This window comes from Aquarana catesbeiana, linkage group LG03 (genome assembly GCF_042186555.1).
Source record: "Aquarana catesbeiana isolate 2022-GZ linkage group LG03, ASM4218655v1, whole genome shotgun sequence".
NCBI classification, from domain to species: domain Eukaryota; kingdom Metazoa; phylum Chordata; class Amphibia; order Anura; family Ranidae; genus Aquarana; species Aquarana catesbeiana.
In genome coordinates, this window is record NC_133326.1 from 708,671,494 (window position 1) to 708,694,380 (window position 22,887).

General features: G+C 48.6%; 2 protein-coding genes across 3 annotated transcripts in view; both read right to left on the reverse strand.

The window, feature by feature from the left end:
- The window catches only part of LOC141133628 (beta-1,3-galactosyltransferase 5-like), a 404,153-nt gene that overhangs the window by 329,999 nt on the left and 51,267 nt on the right, over positions 1 to 22,887 (reverse strand). The window lies entirely within an intron of this gene.
- The window catches only part of LOC141133625 (beta-1,3-galactosyltransferase 5-like), a 74,696-nt gene that overhangs the window by 922 nt on the left and 50,887 nt on the right, over positions 1 to 22,887 (reverse strand). The window contains exons 1-2 of one of the 2 annotated variants that reach the window (XM_073623105.1): positions 19,762 to 20,508; positions 7,220 to 7,799 (exon numbers count right to left, since the gene is read on the reverse strand). In XM_073623105.1, coding sequence (XP_073479206.1) covers positions 7,220 to 7,793 — 574 coding nt within the window. In that variant the 5' untranslated portion in view covers positions 7,794 to 7,799; positions 19,762 to 20,508. Of the gene's footprint in view, positions 1 to 7,219; positions 7,800 to 19,761; positions 20,509 to 22,887 lie in introns of those variants that run through there. The other variant, XM_073623104.1, reaches the window with a different exon arrangement.

Below are 22,887 nucleotides of genomic sequence, written 5' to 3' on the forward strand. Positions count from 1 at the left end.
TACCCTCCCTCGCTACTTCTAATCTCTGTCTACTCCCTGCCTCTCCTTCCCTCTCTCTTCTCTTCTAATATTACTCCCCCCCTCGCCATCCACTCTCTCTTATATTCCAATCTCACTTCTCTCTTTCCCTCCTTTCTTCTCCCCAGTCTTTATCTTCTCTCTCTATATCTCTCATTTTTACTATTACTCCTCTCCTTCCCACCCTCTATTCTCTATCTCCTCACTCCCACATCTTTTCTCTCTTTTTTTCCTATCTCACTCCAGGCTCTACCTCCTCTCTCTCGCTCTCTCTCCCCTGTCCTCTCTTTCATTTCTTTCAATCTCACTCCTTTCCTTCCCTCCCTCCAATCACTATCACCTCACTCTCTCTCTCCCTCCCTCTATCTCTTCTCTTCCAGTTAAAGATGGGCCGAACACCCCTTCGCATCAGAACTCCCGAAACATACCCCAAAACCCATTGAAGTCTATGGGAATTGAAAAATCAAAAGTCTCCATTTTGAAGGCTTATATACAAGTTATTGGCCATAAAATGGGTATGAGGACCCGGGTACTGCCCTGGGGACGTGTATAAATGCAAAAAAAAGTTTAAAAAACATTGTTTTTAAAGGAGCAGTGATTTTAATGATGCTTAAAGTGAAACAATAAAATCAAAAAATTCCTTTAAATATAATACCTGGAGGGGGGTGTCCCCTTAGTCTGCCCGTAAAGTGGTGCATCTGTACCATGTATAGAACCTGCTGCAGCAAAACAGACATTTCTAAAGAAAAAAAATGACACTTAAATTTCCGGCAATACAGTACTATTGCTGGCAATACAAAAATATGAAAAAAACTGCGTGGTGGTCCCCCCAATGCATACCAAACCTCATTAACATGGGGACAGGGTGCTTTGGGTCAAGGGCCTCCCTGCCTCAAAGCACCCCCCATGTTGAGGGCATGTGGCCAGGTATGGTTCGGGGGGGGGGTGCTAGCTCGTCCCCCTCTTTCCTGGCCTGCCAGGCTGCATGCTCGGATAAGGGTCTGGTATGGATTTTGGGGGGCCTCACTCCTTTTTTCTTTTTGGCCACTTTTTTTTTCACTTTTATCTATTCCTGGCAATGTTTTTTTTATTCAGCTGTCAGCGGGGTAGCCCATTGACAGCTGATGACTCATTCGTTTTTAAGGATGCAGTGGCCAGCTTCCCAGCCCCACTCCTTAACAACAGCTATTCACTGTGCCCTTATTGGGCAAAGCTTTGCCCAATCAGAGCTTCGAATGCACTGTGCAGCGTGCAGTGCATTATGGGGTGCTTGGTGGGAGAACATCCTGCCGAGCGCCCTGCAAATTCAGGTGTTCGCGAACGGGCGAACAGGAGATGTTCGGGCCCAAACTTTTGCTCGGACCAAACCGTTTGCCTAACACTACTTCCAATATCACTCCTCTTCTTCCCTCTCTCCCATCCCCATCCAGTCTCTCTCGCCTTCCTTCTTTCCCATCCCCATCCAGTCTCTCTCTCCTTCCTTCTCTCCCATCCCCATCCAGTCTCTCTCTCCTTCCTTCTCTCCCATCCCCATCCAGTCTCTCTCTCCTTCCCTCTCTCCCATCCCCATCCAGTCTCTCTCTCCTTCCTTCTCTCCCATCCCATTCCAGTCTCTCTCTCCTTCCCTCTCTCCCATCCCCATCCAGTCTCCCTCTCTCCTTCATTCTCTCCCATCCCCATCCAGTCTCTCTCCCCTTCCTTCTCTCCCATCCCATTCCAGTCTCTCTCTCCTTCCCTCTCTCCCATCCCCATTCCAGTCTCTCTCTCCTTCCCTCTCTCCCATCCCCATCCAATCTCTCTCTCCTTCCTTCTCTCCCATCCCTTTCCAGTCTCTTTCTCCTTCCCTCTCTCCCATCCCCATCTAGTCTCCCTCTCTTCCTCATTCTCTCCCATCCCCATCTAGTCTCCCTCTCTTCCTCATTCTCTCCCATCCCCATCCAGTCTCTCTCACCTTCCTTCTCTCCCATCCCCTTCCAGTCTCTCTCCCCTTCCTTCTCTCCCATCCCCTTCCAGTCTCTCTCTCCTTCCCTCTCTCCCATCCCCATTCAGTCTGTCTCTCCTTCCCTCTCTCCCATCCCCATCCAGTCTCCCTCTATCCTCCATTCTCTCCCATCCCCATCCAGTCTCTCTCTCCTTCCTTCTCTCCCATCCCCATCCAGTCTCTCTCTCTCCCATCTCCATCCAGTCTCTCTCTCCTTCCCTCTCTCCCTTTCCATCCAGTCTCTCTCCTTCCCTCTCTCCCATTCCATCCAGTCTCTCTCTCCTTTACTCTCTCCCATCCCCATCCAGTCTCTCTCTCCTTCCTTCTCTCCCATCCCCATCCAGTCTCTCTCCTTCCCTCTCTCCCATTCCATCCAGTCTCTCTCTCCATTACTCTCTCCCATCCCCATCCAGTCTCTCTCTCCTTCCTTCTCTCCCGTCCCCATCCAGTCTCTCTCCTTCCCTCTCTCCCATTCCATCCAGTCTCTCTCTCCTTTACTCTCTCCCATCCCCATCCAATCTCTCGCTCCTTCCTTCTCTCCCTCCTCCTTCTCACTCCTTCCCTCTCTCCCATCCCCATCCAGTCTCTCTCTCCTTTCCTTTCTCTCTCTCTACTCCTCTCTTCTTCCCTCCAGTCTCTATCTCTCTCATCTATTCTGAACTCACTCCTCTTCTTCTGTCATGAACAGGTGTGACCAGATTGTGTGGACTGCAAAGAGGAAACCAAAACGCATGTAAAGTAAAATAAGAATAATGTTTATTTAGGATAAGTGATATAAATAAACAAACACCCCAAATACAAATAGTGCTCAACCAACCAACAGAAACCCACAGACAACAGATAATATATACAGCCAAAGGGAAGTACCAAAATCAAACACGTAAGCCAGGCCAAGGTCATACACAGGGGATCAGCAACTGAACAAGGGCAGGGTAGGAGAGGGAGATAATGGATGGGATATGGATACAAGGGGATAGGAACACAGGAGGGACAGGATCAGGATGGGATCGGATACAGGCTCAGGAGCAGGCTCAGGTTCAGATACAGGAGATACAGGTTTACAGGTTTACAGGATACGGGATAACAGGTCAGGGCACAAGGAAGAAAGATACCAAGGCAAGCCTATGAGGGCTTGCCGGGTATTTATAAGGCTGTGGTAATTGACCTCATGTTACAGCTGAGCGCAGAGTGTGCTGTTTGCTCCACACTGCCGGAGTGCACCCGCTGGTGGACACCGGTACTACGGCCCAAAGATGCAACAGTGCCACCAGCAGGAGGGACCTCTTACTACAGGTCCCAGGTGTTGGAAGACACCCGCTGGTGGACACTGGTACTGCGATCCAAGAGACCGATAGCGCCACCAACGGGTAAACCCTCTCATGACATCTTCCCTCATTCACTATCTCCTCTCTCTTCCTCTCTTTTTAACTTCTCTTCCAATCTCACTCCTTTCCTTCCTATCTTCACTCCCTCCCACCTTACCTCCAGTCTCTCTCTCCTCTCCCTTGATCTCTCTCCCTCCCTTTATTCTCTGGCTCCTCTCTCTCCCCTCCCCCTATCTTTTCTTCCAATCTCATTGCTCACTTACCCTCCCTCCCTCCAATCTCATGACAGTACCCCCCCCCCCCCCAAAGGAGCGGCCTCCGGACGCTCCAACAAGGTGAAATTGTCCAAAGTTCATGGCCTCAAACCGAACAACAGATGAGGGCACATCAGGCTGGGCATCGGGTACATCAAACTGGACAGCGGGCACATCCGGGCAGACAGCGGGCACATCCGAGATGACAGCGGGCACATCCGAGATGACAGCGGGCAGTAATACACCAAGCTGGGCAGCAGGCACTTCGAGCTGGGCAACAGGCATGGGCACTTTGAGCTGGGCAGCGGGCATTTTGAGCTGGGCAGCAGGCATGGATACTTCAAGCTGGGAAGCTGGCACATCAGTCTGGGAAGCTGGCACATCAGGCTGGAAGGCAGGCACTGAGACATCAGACTGGAAGGCAGGCACTGGGACAATAGGCTGGAAAGCAGGCACATCAGACTGGGAAGCTGGCACATCAGACTGGGAAGCTGGCACATCGGGCTGGAAGGCAGGCATCGAGACAGGTGGAAATGCAGACACCGAGACATCAGGAGGAAAGGCAAGCTTTGAGACATCAGGCTGGAAGGCAGGCATGAAGACATCAGACTGGGAAGCGGGCACATCAGACTGAAAAGCGGGCACCAAGACTTCAGGCTGGAAGGCAGGCATCAAGGCATCAGACTGGAAAGCAGGCACATTAGACTGAAGAGCGGGTACATCAGACTGGAAGGCTGAGACATCCGGCTGGAAGGCAGGCGTCAAGACATCCGGCTGGAAGGCAGGCATCGGGACATCCGGCTGGAAGGCAGGCATCGGGACATCCGGCTGGAAGGCAGGCATCGGGACATCCGGCTGGAAGGCAGGCATCGGGACATCCGGCTGGAAGGCAGGCATCGGGACATCCGGCTGGAAGGAAGGCATCAGGACATCAGACTGTAAAGCAGGCACATTAGACTGGAGAGCGGGTACATCAGACTGGAAGGTGGGCACATCAGACTGGAAGGCAGAGACATCAGGCTGGAAGGCAGAGACATCCGGCTGGAAGGTGGTCACTGAGACATCAGGCTGGAAGGTAGGCATCAGGACATCAGACTGGGAGGCAGGCACATCAGACTGGATAGCAGGCACATCAGACTGGAAAGCGGGCACCAAGACTTCGGGCTGGAAGGCAGGCATCAAGACATCAGACTGAGAAGCGGGCATATCAGACTGGAAGGCAGAGACATCAAGCTGGAAGGCAGGCACGAGACATCCGGCTGGAGGGCAGGCACCGAGACATCAGGCTGGAAGGCAGGCACCGAAACACCAGGCTGGAAGGCAGGCACATCAGACTGGAAAGCGGGCACCGACTGGCAAGTGGGCACATCAGACTGAAAGGCATGCGTCGAGACATCAGGCTGGAAAGTGGGCACATCAGGCTGGAAGGCAGGCACTGAGCCTTCAGGCTGGAAGGCAGGCATCAAGACATCAGACTGGAAAGCGGACACATCTGACTAGAAGGTAGGCACATCAGGCTGGAAGGCAGGCACCGCGACTTCAGACTGGAAAGCGGGTACATCAGACTGGAAAGTGGACACATCAGACTGGAAGGTAGGCACATCAGGCTGGAAGGCAGGCACCGCGACTTCACACTGGAAAGCGGGTACATCAGACTGGAAAGTGGACACATCAGCCTGGAAGGTAGGCACATCAGACTGGAAGGCAGGCACCAAGACTTTGGGCTGGAAGGCAGGCATCAAAACATCAGACTGGGAAGAGGGCACATCAGACTGGAAGGTAGATACATCAGGCTGGAAGGTAGGCACATCAGGCTGGAAGGCAGGCACCGAGACTTTGGGCTGGAAGGCAGGCATCGGGACATCAGACTGGAAAGCGGGTACATCAGACTGGAAAGCGGGTATATCAGACTGTAAGGTAGGCACATCAGACTGGAAGGCAGGCACATCAGACTGGAAGGCAGGCACCGAGACTTTGGGCTGGAAGGCAGGCATCAAGACATCAGACTGGAAGGTAGGCACATCAGGCTGGAAGGCAGGCACATCAGGCTGGAAGGCAGGCACATCAAGCTGGAACAGGTTGGTTGGTGTGGAAGCAAGTTGGGTTACTGGCAGGATCGTGTGAGTGGGGAAGAACTTCCGTTTCTTCTTTGGCTTAACTGCTGGAGATCTGTAGGTGGCTGTAGGACTGTAGACAGGAGGTGGGGCATACTGAAAGGAAGGGCTGGGATATGGCAAGGAAGGGGGAACAGCGGCCAGAGGAAGTTCTTGTGGGGAAGTTGCAGGTATTAGAGAAGAGGCAGGTGGGTTAAAGGCAGGGTAGGTGTAGGAAGTAGAAACAGGGCATTGATACCTGGTGGGGAGCAGGGTATATTGGACTGCAGCTGAGGTTGCAAGAGACCGATAGCGCCACCAACGGGTAAACCCTCTCATGACATCTTCCCTCATTCACTATCTCCTCTCTCTTCCTCCCTCTTTAACTTCTCTTCCAATCTCATTCCTTTCCTTCCTATCTTCACTCCCTCCCACCTTACCTCCAGTCTCTCTCTCCTCTCCCTTGATCTCTCTCCCTCCCTTTATTCTCTATCTCCTCTCTCTCCCCTCCCCCTATCTTTTCTTCCAATCTCATTGCTCACTTACCCTCCCTCCCTCCAATCTTTATCTCCTCTGTCCCTCTCCAATTCTCCCTCTCTCTTCTCTTCCAGGAACACTCCTCCCCCCCCCCTCCTTCTAGTCTCAGTCTCCTCTCTCTATCTCTCTCCCTCTCTCTCCTTCCTTCTCTCTTTCTATACCTTTCCTTCCCTCTCCATTTCTGCTCCCCTCTCTGTTTCCTCTCTTTCCTCTAATTTCTCTTTCTATTGCTCCAACTTTCATTTTCTGCTTCTCCCTCTAATTTACCTATACATCTATCTATCTATCTATCTATCTATCTATCTATCTATCTATCTATCTATCTATCTATCTATCTATCTATCTATCTATCTATCTATCTATCTATCTATCTATCTATCTATCTATCTATCTATCTATCTATCTATTTATCTATCTATCTATCTATCTATCTATCTATCTATCTATCTATCTATCTATCTATCTATCTATCTATCTATCTATCTATCTATCTATCTATCTATCTATCTATTTATCTATCCTTCCCTCTCTCTTCTTCTATCTTTTCTCTCTCTAGCTCCCTTTCACATCTCCTCTCTCTATACCTCCCCCCTCTCTGTCTGTCTCTTTCCTCTCTGTGACGGAACCACTTGGGCATCCTTCCAGTAGAAGCAGTAGTTTCCTCTCTCTGCAGTGACTGGGAAGGAGTTCTCTATCTCTCTTCCTCTACCCCCTCTTTAAAACTCTCCTATCCTCCTATCCTCCTTCCCTCTCTCTCCTCTCTCTATATCTCCTATCATCTATATTTCTATTCTCTCCTCTCTCTCTCTCTCCCCTATCCACCATCCCTCTCTGTTATCTCTCTCCATCCCTCTCTTTCACTATTCTCTCTTCATGGATCTCTCTTTCCCTCGTTCTTGTTTTCCATTAGTCCTTCTCTCCATCTCTCTGCTGCTTGTGGAATCCCTTTTATGGTGATTTTGTACCACTCTGCTCTGTCACAGCTCTCATAGTGTAATTTACTTCTCTTACCTTTGAAAATGAAATCCACATTTGGTGACTTCAGATACAACCACTCCAGGAAACAACGTTCTTTCAGGGACAAGTTATGGTGTCCTTCGGCCATGTCCCATTGTAGAATGTCACCATACACTTGGCTCTCAAGTTTGACAATCTCCATGTGTCCTTTTATGTCTGTCTTCCCCAACAAGAACAGTGGTCTTAGTCTGTATCCATTTATATCTCTCTTTTTAGCCCATGTCTGTCGCAGTGCGGCCCTCCTTGTGCTTTTGCCAGGGTAAGATTTCACCCCCAGGATCAGCTGTTTTTGGTTGGTCACTCCTTGTTCCTGTGGGTGTGGCTGCTGGATGAGCGTGCAGATGTAACTCTGTAGCTGGGGGAACTCCGCCTCAAAACTGGTTAGGTTCAGGTGATAGATGTAAGTGCTGTCATTCAGGGTCACTGACTTCCGTACTGGTATGGGGTTGGGGGGGTGGTATATCACATTGATGATTCTTTGGGTGTCTAACGTTAAAATCCATCTTATTGTCAGGACCATTATTGTGGAGAACAAGGAGGCCTTTATAAGCAATCTTCTCTGCTTCATTGTACCCTAAAAAGACCAAGAATATTAATGTTATCTCACAATTCCTTCCTACTTTTCTTTCTTCCTTCCTTCCTAATTTCCTCTTCATTTTGTTCTTTCCTTCCTTCTTTTTCTATGTCTTTTCCTTTCTTGCTTCATTGTCCACAGACTTTTTTATCTTCTTTCCTCTTTCTTCCATAAAATATTTTCCTTTTCTTTCCTTTCCTCTATCCATCCATTCTGTGTTTCCTCCGTTTCTTTCCTTTCCTTACCTTTATTCCTCCATTCTGTGCTTCTTTCCTTTCCTTTCCTTTTCTCTATCCCTCCATTCTATGCTTACTTCTTTCCCTCCATTTCCTTTCCTTCCTCTATCTCTCTATTCTGTGCTTCCTTCCTTCCCGCTTTCCTTTTCTCTTCCCCTTTCCTCTCCTTTCCAACTTTTTATTTATTTATTGTTTATTTTATTTATTTACTGTTTTTATTTTATTTTATTTATTTATTGTTTTTAAGGTTGAACTGGATGGACTTGTGTCTTTTTTCGACCTGACTAACTATGTAACTTCCTTTTTCTTTATTCGTTCATTCTTTGAACCTAGTTTGTAAACACAGTTTACCAATATGTGACGAACGCGGGTGTCAGATCCCTGCCCTCCTCGCTAACTTGCAACGAAGGACCGGCCAACCTCACACCACGCTGTCACTTCCGTAAAAATGCCACTCTCAGCTGCGCCCAGCACAAAGATTTTCCAGCTTGCGGGACCACAATCTAGGTGCGAGCAGCCTGAGAGTGATTGTCACTGGGCTAATTACACAATTAACCCTTTAACTGCCACCACCCCCGTTTAAAAGACCGAGCCGGGGGAGACTCGTAATTTTAGCAATACCAATTATAATTTTAGAACAAGCGTCTGCCACACACACTGCCACCACAGACAGGTCTGCTCAGAGTCTTACTTTACAACAGTAGCGCCCTTCAAGAGGCAGGTTCGTTTATAGCTTGCGTTAAGAGCTTTAGAGACAAGGTTAACACTTTTCTATCCTTAAGGCTTCTATCTCTAAGTGATTCTTTCTACAAGTGATATGCACTTCAATCTCTGCTTCAAGTTCTGCCTCACCTGATCATTCCTTCTCTGTCTCTTTACAGGTATGTGTCAGCTCAACCACATCTTCCACCGTTAAATGAAATTGGGATCTGCTTGCTGTTTCTGTGTGTGTCTTTGGTATGTGTCAGCTCTACCACATCTTCCACCGTTAAATGAAATTGGGATCTGCTTGCTGTCTCTGTGTATGTGTCTTTGGTATGTGGTCTTCTCTATCTGTTGCCCTGTGTGCATAACCATGACGTTGTTTTTTGTTGCTCTGGACTATCTTACCTAAGTTTTATGTGCTGATCTTATCTTGGCCTCTGGCCTCTTGCTATTCTGACTTTAGAAGCAAAAAGTCCACTTTGATTGTTAGGCATTCTTATAGTCACTCATGATTAATTCATGAACTTCAACCCCACCCTTATAACAGTATAAATTTGAGCATCCTTAAGAGGTCAGCACATTGCTGGGGGAGCACATTGCAGGGGCTTCTATCCTTAAGGCTTCTATCTCTAAGTGATTCTTTGTACAAGTGATATGCACTTCAATCTCTGCACTTCAGCGATTGCACGAAGCAAACAAATATAGCAAACTGCACTGGAAAGCACCTAACAGACTGCAGGTGACCCTGTCTCTCTAATAAGCTCTCCTTCCACTCTGTAACATGCACTCTCTACCACTGCTTCTGACACTCCTGTCCTCTCTCCTCAAACTCTCTTACCTTCACCCCCCCTCTCCACCCCGCCTGCTTATACATATCACCCTGCCTCCTGTCCTCTCCCTACTACTGCTCCTACCAACTCTTGCTCATTCTACATCCATATACTGATAAAACCTCCAGTACTCTGAGACATGCCCCCTTCACATAAATCACATTCCCACATTACCTCCCTCACCCTCCTGCTTCTCCTAATCTCTGGTGACATATTCCCAAACCCTGGGCCTCCATCATCTGTCTTTGCCCAACGCTCCCATCTCCCTACACCCTCTGGCAGGAGCCGCAACCCACAGAACTTGGTCTCTATTCCTCTTTCCAAAACCAGCCCCCCCTTTTCCTGTGCCCTGTGGAATGCACGTTCTGTCTGCAACAAACTCACCACCCTCCACGACCTCTTTATCACAAATTCCTTTAACCTACTTGCCATTACTGAAACCTGGCTTCATGAATCAGATACTACTTCTCCTGCTTCCCTCTCCCATGGGGGTCTTCTCTGGACTCACTCCCCCAGACCAAGTGGATGGAAGGGAGGTGGAGTGGGAATCCTTCTAGCCCCATACAGCACCTATCAGGTACTTCACCCACCTCCCTCTCTGACACTCTTCTCTTTTGAGGCACATTGCATTCGTCTATTCTCTCCCATTTCTCTAAGAATTGCTGTCATCTACCGGCCCCCTGGACCAGTATCAGCCTTTCTTGATGACTTCTCTGCCTGGCTATCCTACTTTCTCTCTTCTGAAATCCCCACAATTATTCTTGGGGACTTCAACATCCCTGTTAACACTAACACTACTATTACTTCTAAACTTCTCAGTCTAACCTCATCGATTGACCTGAAGCAATGGATACAGGCTCCTACTCACTCCAACAGCAACACCCTGGACCTTGTCTTCTCCTATCTGTGCACTCCGTGCAAACTTTCCAACAATCCACTCCCACTCTCTAATCACCACCTTATTAGTTTTGCTCTCTCCCTGTCTTCCACCTCTTCTCCCTCCAACCGCCTAACAGTTGCACGTAGATACCTTCGCCACCTCAACCCTTCTCTTCTCTACTCTGCTACTGATCACCTCTATGACAAAATCTCACCCTTGTCCTGCCCCAACCTAGCCACTTTCATCTACAACAGCTCACTGTCTTCCTCCCTAGACAAGCTTGCCCCCCTCACTACACGCAGAATTAGGCCGCGACTGCTACAACCCTGGCAAACAGATGACACCAGAAGTCTCAGAAAACGTAGCCGCATCTCTTGAGCGCCTGTGACATACGACTAAGACCTAGGAAGACTTCACACAATATAAATCTGCCCTCCTAAAATACTATTCCTGCCTTCACACTGCCAAACAGACCTACTTTATCACACTCATTAACACCTTCTCATCCAGTCCACGTCAACTCCTCTCTACAATCAACACTCTACTCTGTCCTCCACTGCCTCCACCCACCAACTCACTCATTGCCCAGGAGATTGACAATCACTTAAAAACTAAGATTGATACAATTCATGAGGAGATCGCCAATGTGCAAAAACCTCCCCCATGCAACACCCCATGTCCACAGATACAATCATTACTTCCCTCATTCAACCCTGCTACTATTACTGAGGTTGCTAAACTTTTATCTAACACTCACCTAACCACCTGCCCCCTGGATCCTGTTCCCTCGCAAATGCTACGCTCACCCTCTGACTCAATTCTATACTCTCTAACTCACATTTTCAACCTCTCCCTCTCTTGTGGCATCTTCCCAAACTCTCTAAAACATGCGTTAGTCACCCCCATACTTAAAAAGCCCTCACTGGACCCCACCAATCTCAACAACTTACGTCCCATCTCCTTACTCTCCTTCTCCTCCAACCTTCTTGAAAGACTGGTCTACAACCGACTAAGCGACCATCTGACCATGAATAAACTTCTTGATCCCCTTCAGTCCGGTTTTCGCCCTCAACACTCCACGGAAACTGCTCTACTTAGACTCTCAAATGACCTACTAATGGCTAAAACCAGTGGACACTATTCTGTACTACTTCTCCTGGATCTCTCTGCTGCCTTTGACACAGTGGACCACCCCCTCCTCCTCAAAAAACTCCACTCCTTTGGTCTTCGTGACTGTACTCTTCGCTGGTTCTCATCCTACCTATCCCACCGCTCCTTCAGTGTCACTTACAACTCTACTTCCTCCTCTCCTCTTCCTTTCTCCGTTGGGGTCCCCCAAGGTTCTAATTTTGGACCTCTCCTTTTCTCAATCTACACCACCTCCTTGGGTCAGTTGATTGCCTCCCACGGCTTTAAATATCATCTCTATGCTGATGACACCCAAATCTATCTCTCCACCCCCCAGCTCTCTCCATCTGTCTCCTCACGCATTACCAACTTACTAGCAGACAGGCCCGGACTGGGACAAAAAATAGGCCCGGGCATTTTAGGCTGAGCAGCCCATTTTGTATTTTTTTTAATACAGATCAGGGAAGCATGAAATGTTTGTTATTTAACCAACAATGAATCTATCTATCTATCTATGGTCACCGCTGCCACCCCCTACTCAAGTGCCTAACCCCTTTTCGGGCGCCGGGCACCTAAATTACAGCGGCGGAGGTGTTTTTTGAAAGCACCTGATTAGAGCCATAGGCTCTAATATGTTAGAGCCTATTAGAGCCATAGTCTCTAATAGGCGTCCAAAAAGTTGAACAGCGGGGCGCCATGCTGGGAGTTTGCTGTTCACTCAGCGTTGTGTCATTTGATATCCTAACACTGAACCGCTTCTTAGCCAATCAGGTGCTCGGGTCTGTTATCTGTCTGTCACCTGATTGGCTGACATGACAGGTGCTGTGATTGGACGGCGCCTATCAGGCGTCCAATCATAGCAGAGGATGGGAGAAGACATCAAGCGTGGAGGACATCGCCACCGTGACCCGCTGCCCCACCGAGACAGGTAAGTGGCGGGCGGGGGATGCACACTGGCAAAAATTGGTGGGCACAGTAGCAGCAGTTGATGGGCGGGCTTGTAGCGGCAGTTGATGGGCACACTGGCAGCAGTTGATGGGCACACTGGCAGAAATTGATGGGTACAGTGGCTGCGTTTGATGGCACAGTGGCAGCAATTGATGGGCACAGTGGCGGCAATTGATGGGCACAGTGGCGGCAATTGATGAGCACAGTGGTGGCAATTGATGCGCACAGTGGCGGCAATTGATGGGCACAGTGGCGGCAATTGATGGGCACAGTGGCTGTGTTTGATGGGCACAGTGGCTGCGTTTGATGGGCATAGAGGCTGCGTTTGATGGCACAGTGGCGACAATTGATGGGCACAGTAGCTGCGTTGATTTGATGGTTTTTTTTTTCAGTTTGTTTGCGCCCCCCAAAAATTTTGAGCACCAGCTGCCACTGGTTCAGATTAGGATCCAAACATACCTAAGCTCACCCCTGCCAAGGGGAATGCTGCAGCTGGCTTTAAGGCTTCAGCCCGGGTTCACACTACTGCAGTGTGAGACACCACGTGTAATTCGCACAGGAATCACAGCACGTTCCTGTGTGAATTACATGTGGTGTCTCTGGGGTGTGATTTGAGCCATGGATTTGTATGGCTCAAATCGCACTGCATTCACATCAAACTGGTACAGAACCCTTTATTGTCCACACCAGAATCAGAATGCATGGGTGTTCACACCCATGCGATCTGATTTGGCAAACTGCGCTGCGTTTTGCAAATCGATTGCCGGGTGTTTTTAACTTGACATACACTTTGCAATTGGTTCACATGGACAGGTTGCGATTTTAGATGCAGTGCTGAAACCACAGCAAATTTGCTGTGAATTCGCACCACATCTAGCGTGAACCCAGGCTAAGAGATAACAGTGAATTTTAGGGCACATTAAAAATATATTACCCACAATTCAATATAATATAATCTAAAAGGTGTCCTGAATTTAAAGTGTATGTATGATTTTTTGCTAACACTGAACTTACCCAGCCAGCTAGTACTAAATATATCACAATTACAAACACAAAAGAAAAAAAAAAGCATATATACACTTTAAATTCAGGACACCTTTTGGGCCCAAGAACTGTCCCTCTCTCACACAATGTTTTACACCTGCATTTACACACAGCATGATGAGAGCATGATTTGGTCTGGTTAGTGGTCTCTTTTACACAGTAAAGAGTGATGCTGAACTACCTGAGTGCTCTCATCATGCTGTGTGTAAAACAAATTTTTTTTTGCAAAGAGGCAGGCTGGCATCACTTACTTTCTAGCAGTCTTGTCCAGGCCCTGATATCTGTGGCTGCAGATACACCTTTCCGACATCAGGCAGAAGGGGATTCCTCCAGGCAGCTCCTCCCCCTTCATGGTCACCTGACCCCTTCATTTCTGCCCCCTGCACTGTATAGTAGGACGGCCGCGGAGCTGACCGTGGTGAGGCCGGGTGAGCGGCTCCGACCCACTGAGCAACCCAGATGCCTTGGGAGTGGGCGGTGGGGACTGGTGACCCCGGCCAGATAGACATGGATGCGGCCCTCTCCGCGGAGCCGGCCGTGGAGAGGCTGGCAGCGCGTGAGCAGGGCCGGCTCAAGCAGCTGCCCAGGAATTCAGTCAGGCCCGATATTGACATGTGGCCCGGCAGCCCCGGCCCACCGGGCATATGCCCGGTGTGCCCTATGGCCAGTCCGGGCCTGCTAGCAGACATATCAGCCTGGATGTCACATCACTTCCTCAAACTCAACCTATCCAAAACCGAGCTCATGATATTTCCTCCCTCAGGTGCCACTTCCCCTGATTTCTCTGTCAATATCAACGGCTCAACTATCAACCCATCTCCCCACGCCAAGGTCCTAGGCGTAATCCTGGACTCTGAACTAACCTTTCGACCCCACATTCTATCACTATCCAAAACTTGCCACCTCAATCTCCGCAACCAGGGGCGTAACTACCACCATAGCGACCCATGCGGGCGCTATGGGGCCCGCAGCCGAGTGGGGCCCAGTGAGGATAAGAGTACCGCCGGCACAGTCTCCCAGCCAGGGGAAGAGAGAGGAAAGGAAGAGGCGAGCTGTTCGTATCAGCAGAGAGGTGAATTGCCCGATGTAAGAGCTTTCATTAGAACTTCCAGTGTTCCCGGGGCTCACGTCACATAGCTCCACCATTTGGCCCGGTGCCTTTTGATAGACAGAACGCCGATCCAATGCGGGACATGTGACGTCATCAAAGGCGTCGGGCCAAGAGGTGGGGCTATGTGACGATGAGCCCCGGGAAGACAGGAAATTCAAATGAAAGCTATTACAGTGGGCAATTCCGATCTCTGCTGATCCGGGTGGCTTGCCTCTTCCTCTGCATAGGTGGGGCTGTATGGGGCACAGGCAGACCAGGCTGTATTGGGCACAGGTCACGCTTTATGGGGCACAGGTCACGCTGTATTGGGCACAGGTCACGCTGTATTGGGCACAGGTCACGCTGTATTGGGCACAGGTCACGCTGCATTGGACACAGGTCATGCTGTATGTGGCACAGGTCACGCTGCATTGACACTAGGGCAGCTGGGGGGGGGGGGCTGTTTGCAGGGGGCCCCATACAACATTTTGCTATGGGGCCCTGCTATTTCTAGTTACGCCCCTGTCCGCAACATCTCCAAGATACGCCCCTTCCTAACCAATGTCACCACAAAGCTTCTAATCCACTCCCTGGTCATCTCTTGCCTCGACTACTGCAACTCCCTCCTCATTGGTTTACCTCTAAATAGGCTATCCCCACTTCAGTCCATCATGAACACTGCTGCCAGGCTCATCCACCTCACAAACCGCCCAGCGTCTGCTACAGCCCTCTGCCAATCCCTCTATTGGCTTCCACTCAGTCACCGAATTAAATTCAAGATACTAACTATAACTTACAAAGCCATCCACAACCTGGCCCCCAGCTACATCTCTAACCTAGTCACAAAATACCAACCTAATCGTTCTCTTCGCTCCTCCCAAGACCTCCTGCTCTCAAACTCCCTTGTCACCTCATCCCATGCTCGCCTTAAGGACTTCTCCAGAGCCTCCCCCATCCTCTGGAATGCTCTACCCCAATCCGTCCGATTTTCTCCTACTTTATCCACTTTCAGACGATCTCTGAAAACTCATCTCTTCAGAGAAGCCTATCTGGCCCCCACCTAACAACTGTACATTTATCTTCTCAATCAGCACATCGCCCACAGTTATTACCTCTTGTATCTCTTGACCTTCCCTCTTAGATTGTAAGCTCTAAGGAGCAGGGCCCTCTGATTCCTACTGTATTAAAGTGTATTGTATTTGTACTGTCTACCCTCAAGTTGTAAAGCGCTACGTAAACTCTTGGCGCTATATAAATCCTGTATAATAATAATAATATTAATAATTTACTATGCTTCAGTTATGAATGGACACATGAGTGGTCAATACAGATCGCTCACTTTGACCATCCTGACACATTCTTTTCAGCAGCTGGCGGAAAAGGGGAGGGGGGTGAAGCTGGAAGAGCTGGGGAGGGACATGGGGACCACACAAGGGCCTGTGGTCAGCAGGAGACATGAAAACTGGACAGCTGGGGCGGCATAGGAAGGAAAAATGCCCTCCATTTCCCTCCTGTAGCCAGTGAATGCCTGCGGGAGGGAGAGAAGGGGGACCGGGCTTTCAGCAACCGCAGGAGGAAAATGGAGAGCATCGGTTCCTCTATATGCCACCCTCGCTACCCCTTCTAGTGACAGGGGAGCCATATGGGCCCCCTTGAGCATAGGGCCAGGTCACAATTGCGACCTCTATAGTTAGACCCCTGGCTACATGTCCCCCGTGGCAGTGCTCGGCTACCCATGAATGGCCCTAAAATGGTCAGATTTTACTAGCAAGACTCACCTCTAATAGACTTCAAATGGGCTTCACTTATCCCTAGACCTAAACCATAACTGTTAAATCATAATGTACTCTCAATAAACTATCCCCCACAGTCACCATACAAAAAAGTTGGATAATTGTAACTCCAGATAGTGTCTGTAAAATGCAGCTGATTCACCATAGTATAAGACAGTGGCGTCGCTAGGGGGTGGCTTTTGGGGCTATAGCCCCGAATCTGCGGCCCATAGCCCCGAGTCTCTGCAGGGGTCCCCAAGGGGAGGGGGAGGCTCTCCGGCAGGCCCGGACTGGCCATAGGGCCCACCGGGCATATGCCCGGTGGGCCGGGGCTGCCGGGCCACATGTCAATATCGGGCCTGACTGACTTCCTGGGCAGCTGCTTGAGCCGGCCCTGCTCACGCGCTGCCAGCCTCTCCGCGGCTGGCTCCGCGGAGAGGGCCGCATCCATGTCTATCTGGCCGGGGTCACCAGTCCCCACCGCCCACTCCCAAGGCATCTGGGCTGCTCAGTGGGTCGGAGCCGCTCACCCAGCCTCACCACGGTCAGCTCCGCGGCCGTCCTACTATTCAGTGCAGGGAACGGAAATGAAGGGGTCAGGTGACCATGAAGGGGGAGGAGCTGCCTGGAGGAATCCCCTTCTGCCTGATGTCGGAAAGGTGTATCTGCAGCCACAGATATCAGGGCCTGGACAAGACTGCTAGAAAGTAAGTGATGCCAGCCTGCCTCTTTGCAAAAAAAATTTGTTTTACACACAGCATGATGAGAGCACTCAGGTAGTTCAGCATCACTCTTTACTGTGTAAAAGAGACCACTAACCAGACCAAATCATGCTCTCATCATGCTGTGTGTAAATGCAGGTGTAAAACATTGTGTGAGAGAGGGACAGTTCTTGGGCCCAAAAGGTGTCCTGAATTTAAAGTGTATATATGCTTTTTTTTTTCTTTTGTGTTTGTAATTGTGATATATTTAGTACCAGCTGGCTGGGTAAGTTCAGTGTTAGCAAAAAATCATACATACACTTTAAATTCAGGACACCTTTTAGATTATATTATATTGAATTGTGGGTAATATATTTTTAATGTGCCCTAAAATTCACTGTTATCTCTTAGCCTGGGTTCACGCTAGATGTGGTGCGAATTCACAGCAAATTTGCTGTGGTTTCAGCACTGCATCTAAAATCGCAACCTGTCCATGTGAACCAATTGCAAAGTGTATGTCAAGTTAAAAACACCCGGCAATCGATTTGCAAAACGCAGCGCAGTTTGCCAAATCAGATCGCATGGGTGTGAACACCCATGCATTCTGATTCTGGTGTGGACAATAAAGGGTTCTGTACCAGTTTGATGTGAATGCAGTGCGATTTGAGCCATACAAATCCATGGCTCAAATCACACCCCAGAGACACCACATGTAATTCACAGAGGAACGTGCTGTGATTCCTGTGCGAATTACACGTGGTGTCTCACACTGCAGTAGTGTGAACCCGGGCTGAAGCCTTAAAGCCAGCTGCAGCATTCCCCTTGGCAGGGGTGAGCTTAGGTATGTTTGGATCCTAATCTGAACCAGTGGCAGCTGGTGCTCAAAATTTTTGGGGGGCGCAAACAAACTGAAAAAAAAAAACATCAAATCAACGCAGCTACTGTGCCCATCAATTGCCGCCACTGTGCCATCAAACGCAGCCTCTATGCCCATCAAACGCAGCCACTGTGCCCATCAAACACAGCCACTGTGCCCATCAATTGCCGCCACTGTGCCCATCAATTGCCGCCACTGTGCGCATCAAACACAGCCACTGTGCCCATCAATTGCCACCACTGTACCATCAATTGCCGCCACTGTGCCCATCAATTGCCGCCACTGTGCCATCAAACGCAGCCACTGTACCCATCAACTGCTGCCAGTGTGCCCATCAACTGCTGCTACTGTGCCCACCAATTTCTGCCAGTGTGCATCCCCCGCCCGCCACTTACCTGTCTCGGTGGGGCAGCGGGTCATGGTGGCGATGTCCTCCACGCTTGATGTCTTCTCCCATCCTCTGCTATGATTGGACGCCTGATAGGCGCCGTCCAATCACAGCACCTGTCATGTCAGCCAATCAGGTGACAGACAGATAACAGACCCGAGCACCTGATTGGCTAAGAAGCGGTTCAGTGTTAGGATATCAAATGACACAACGCTGAGTGAATATGGCTCTATCAGGTGCTTTCAAAAAACACCTCCGCCGCTGTAATTTAGGTGCCCTGCGCCCGAAAAGGGGTTAGGCACCTGAGTAGGGGGTGGCAGCGGTGACCATAGATAGATAGATTCATTGTTGGTTAAATAACAAACATTTCATGCTTCCCTGATCTGTATTAAAAAAAATACAAAATGGGCTGCTCAGCCTAAAATGCCCGGGCCTATTTTTTGTCCCAGTCCGGGCCTGCTCTCCGGGGACCCTGCTGTAAGTGGGGTGCTCTCTGGGGACCCTGAAGCAGGGGGGAGGCTCTCTGGGGACCCTGATTTTAAGGAGGAGGCTCTCTGGGGACTCTGATTTAAGGGTGAGGCTCTCTGGGGACCCTGATGTAAGGGGGGCTCTCTGGGAACCCTGATGTAAGGAGGGGGCTCTCTGGGGACCCTGATGCAAGGGGGAGGCTCTCCGGGGACTCTGATATAAGGAGGTGGCTCTTTGGGCACCCTGATGTAAGGGGGAGCTCTCTGGGAACCCTGATGTAAGGAGGGGGCTTTTTGGGGACCCTGATGCAAGGGGGAGGCTCTCTGGGGACTCTGATATAAGAGGTGGCTCTCTGGGGACCCTGATGTAAGGAGGGGGCTCTCTGGGGACCCTGATGCAAGGGGGAGGCTCTCTGGGGATTCTGATATAAGGAGGTGGCTCTCTGGGGACCCTGATGTAAGGGGGAGCTCTCTGGGGACCCTGATGTAAGGGGGAGCTCTCTGGGGACCCTGATGTAAGGGGGGGGCTCTCTGGGGACCCTGATGTAAGTGGGGGGCTCTCTGGGGATATATACACACGTATATTACTGTATATACATGTGTATGCCCACCCAAGCGTACTTTCTTTACTACGCTGCTATTAGCTCTAGCCCCAAGATCTTTTGTAGACCTAGCAACACCCCTAGTATAAGACATGACCATTTATTATCCTATAACTTTTACCACCAGAAGCAATATCTTTTATTTACTAAACATTAGATCAGAAGAATATACGACATGCATTATACATATAAAAGTCATCTCAAAAAGACTGAAAGAAAAAAATAAATCCACAATATTCTGTGAACTAAATGACCCTACAATACAAAACTCATCACTATAAAGGAGGATCTTACCTTCCCTTCTTCTTATGCCCCGTACACACGGTCGGACTTTGTTCGGACATTCCGACAACAAAATCCTAGGATTTTTTCCGACGGATGTTGGCTCAAACTTGTCTTGCATACACACGGTCACACAAAGTTGTCGGAAAATCCGATCGTTCTATACGCGGTGACGTAAAACACGTACGTCGGGACTATAAACGGGGCAGTGGCCAATAGATTTCATCTCCTTATTTATTCTGAGCATGCGTGGCACTTTGTCCGTCGGATTTGTGTACACACGATCGGAATTTCCGACAACGGATTTTGTTGTCGGAAAATTTTATCTCCTGCTCTCCAACTTTGTGTGTCGGAAAATCCGATGGAAAATGTCCGATGGAGCCCACACACGGTCGGAATTTCCGACAACACGCTCCGATCGGACATTTTCCATCGGAAAATCCGACCGTGTGTACGGGGCATTATAGTGGATCCGTCCGGTATATGATGAGATAACAATTATTGATGATGATTTCTCCTTCATAGACAAGCAGTGAATTAGCAGAACAATCATTGTCTGGTTTTAGATTCCAGCTGGGGATGTGGGGTCGTTATTTCTGCAAAGCGATCTGTGGATCCCGTTCATCTTGTTGGTTGACTACCGAGCCCTGAACATCAAAATATTCACCATATTATTAAGTTTCTATAAGTTTTTAATGTTTATTAGACAGTTTTCATAGTGATACACGGAATACAGACAGTCTAGGGATGGGCAGAACACCGCCCCCCCCCCCGTTCAGTTCGCAGCAGAACTTCCAAACAGAGGAAATGTTCTAACTCGAACGGCGAACCCCATTAAAGTCTATGGGAGCCGGAAAAATCCAAATTGCCCATTTTGAAGGCTTATATGCAAGTAATTGGCCATAAAAAGGGTCTGGGTACTGCCCTGGGGGACATGTATCAATCATTTTTTTTTATTTTTTTTAAACTATCGTTTTTTTTTAAGGAACAGTGATTTTAATCATGCTTAAAATGCAACAATAAGGCCTCATGCACACTGGACGTTAAAATAACGTTATAAAAACGCTAGTAGCTTTGCAGTGAGTTTTTTAACTGTTTTCAACTTTTTTCAATGTTTTTGCAATAGCGTTTTTTTTTTATCATATATTAGCATTTTTCCACATTTTTTTTTTTTGAAGAAAAATGTTTTTTTTGTTTTTTTTTTTCAATGAATCGAAAACGTTAAAATACGCTGGTGAGCGTTGTTTTTGAGCGTTTATCGACGCTTATCAGAGTTTATCAACGTTAGAGCGTTTTTACAGCTGAAAAACGTCTCTCAGAACCCACAAGTTTGTTTTTTTGTTTTTTTGGGTTTTTTTTACTGCTCAACAATGCCACTGCCCAAAACTGCTGATAACACCCTATGTGTGCATGGACACATAGGATAACATGACAGAGAGTTTAATGACTGTAGAAAAAAACGTCTTTTTTTTTTTTCCTTTCTGTTTTACACTATTTTTTTGTTTGTTTTTGTTTTGTTTTGTTTTTGTTAATTGATTGGAAATAGGAAAAAGGAAACAAGTGATGTCAGACTTGCTACCTGAATCCCTTCTATACACTGCTCCTAGAAGATAACAAGGGGTGGCGCCAGTCGGGGATTGGCTTTATAAATGACTTTACTGATGACTTTACGTGCCGCCATATATTAGACAAATTAGGTTATATTTCAGTTGTAATCTACATGTTATATTTTCTTTTTGTTGTATTGATCTGATTTCGCCCGTTGTGGTTGTTAATAAAAGTTATATTTAAAAAAAAAAAAAAAAAAAAAGAAAAAAATGTCTACAGCCAAAAACAGCTGCTGTTAAAACATCCAAAAACTTCCAGTGTGCATGAGGCCTAAAATAGAAAAATTCCTTTAAATATAGTGCCTGGGGGGACCCCTTAATGTGCCTGTAAAGTGGTGCATCTCTAGCATGCATAAAACATGCTACGGCAAAAATGACATTTTTAGTGAAAAAAAAAAAGTCAAATCCCATTTAAAATGACTCGCGGTTACAATTGCCAGCATCCGGTTATTGAAAAAATAAATAAATAAACGGCGTGGGGTCCCCCCCTAGTCCTTACTAGGCCCTTAGGGTCTGGTATGGATTTTTTTTCTAAAAATGTAAAAAAAAAACAGCATGGGGTCCGGGATACAGCATTGGCTGTAGAAGACACTGAACTGTGTTCTAGGACACCGTTAGCCTTTTATATGAACAATGAAGTTCCAAAGACAATCGCTCATCATCACCAGCACGCTGTCTGAGGCCTACAGATCCGGGAACTCAGCACAGGGATGGTGGGAACCCCTCATAATGGGCACATCAGGTGTACAGATCCGGGAACTCAGCACAGGGATGGTGGGAACCTCTCATAATGGGCACAGCAGGTGTCCAGACCTGCGAACTCAGCCCAGGGATGGTGGGAACCCCTCATAATGGGAACATCAGGTGTATAGACCTGGAAACTCAGCACAGGGATGGTGGGAACCCCTCATAATGGGCACATCAGGTGTATAGACCTGGAAACTCAGCACAGGGATGGTGGGAACCCCTCATAATGGGAACATCAGGTGTATAGACCTGGAAACTCAGCACAGGGATGGTGGGAACCCCTCATAATGGGCACAGCAGGTGTACAGACCTAGGAACTCAGCACAGGGATGGTGGGAACCCCTCATAATGGGCACAGCAGGTGTCCAGACCTGCGAACTCAGCCCAGGGATGGTGGGAACCCCTCATAATGGGAACATCAGGTGTATAGACCTGGAAACTCAGCACAGGGATGGTGGGAACTCCTCATAATGGGCACATCAGGTGTATAGACCTGGAAACTCAGCACAGGGATGGTGGGAACTCCTCATAATGGGCACATCAGGTGTACAGACCTGGGAACTCAGCACAGGGATGGTGGGAACCCCTCATAATGGGCACAGCAGGTGTCCAGACCTGGGAACTCAGCACAGGGATGGTGGGAACCCCTCATAATGGGAACATCAGGTGTATAGACCTGGAAACTCAGCACAGGGATGGTGGGAACCCCTCATAATGGGCACATCAGGTGTATAGACCTGGAAACTCAGCACAGGGATGGTGGGAACCCCTCATAATGGGCACA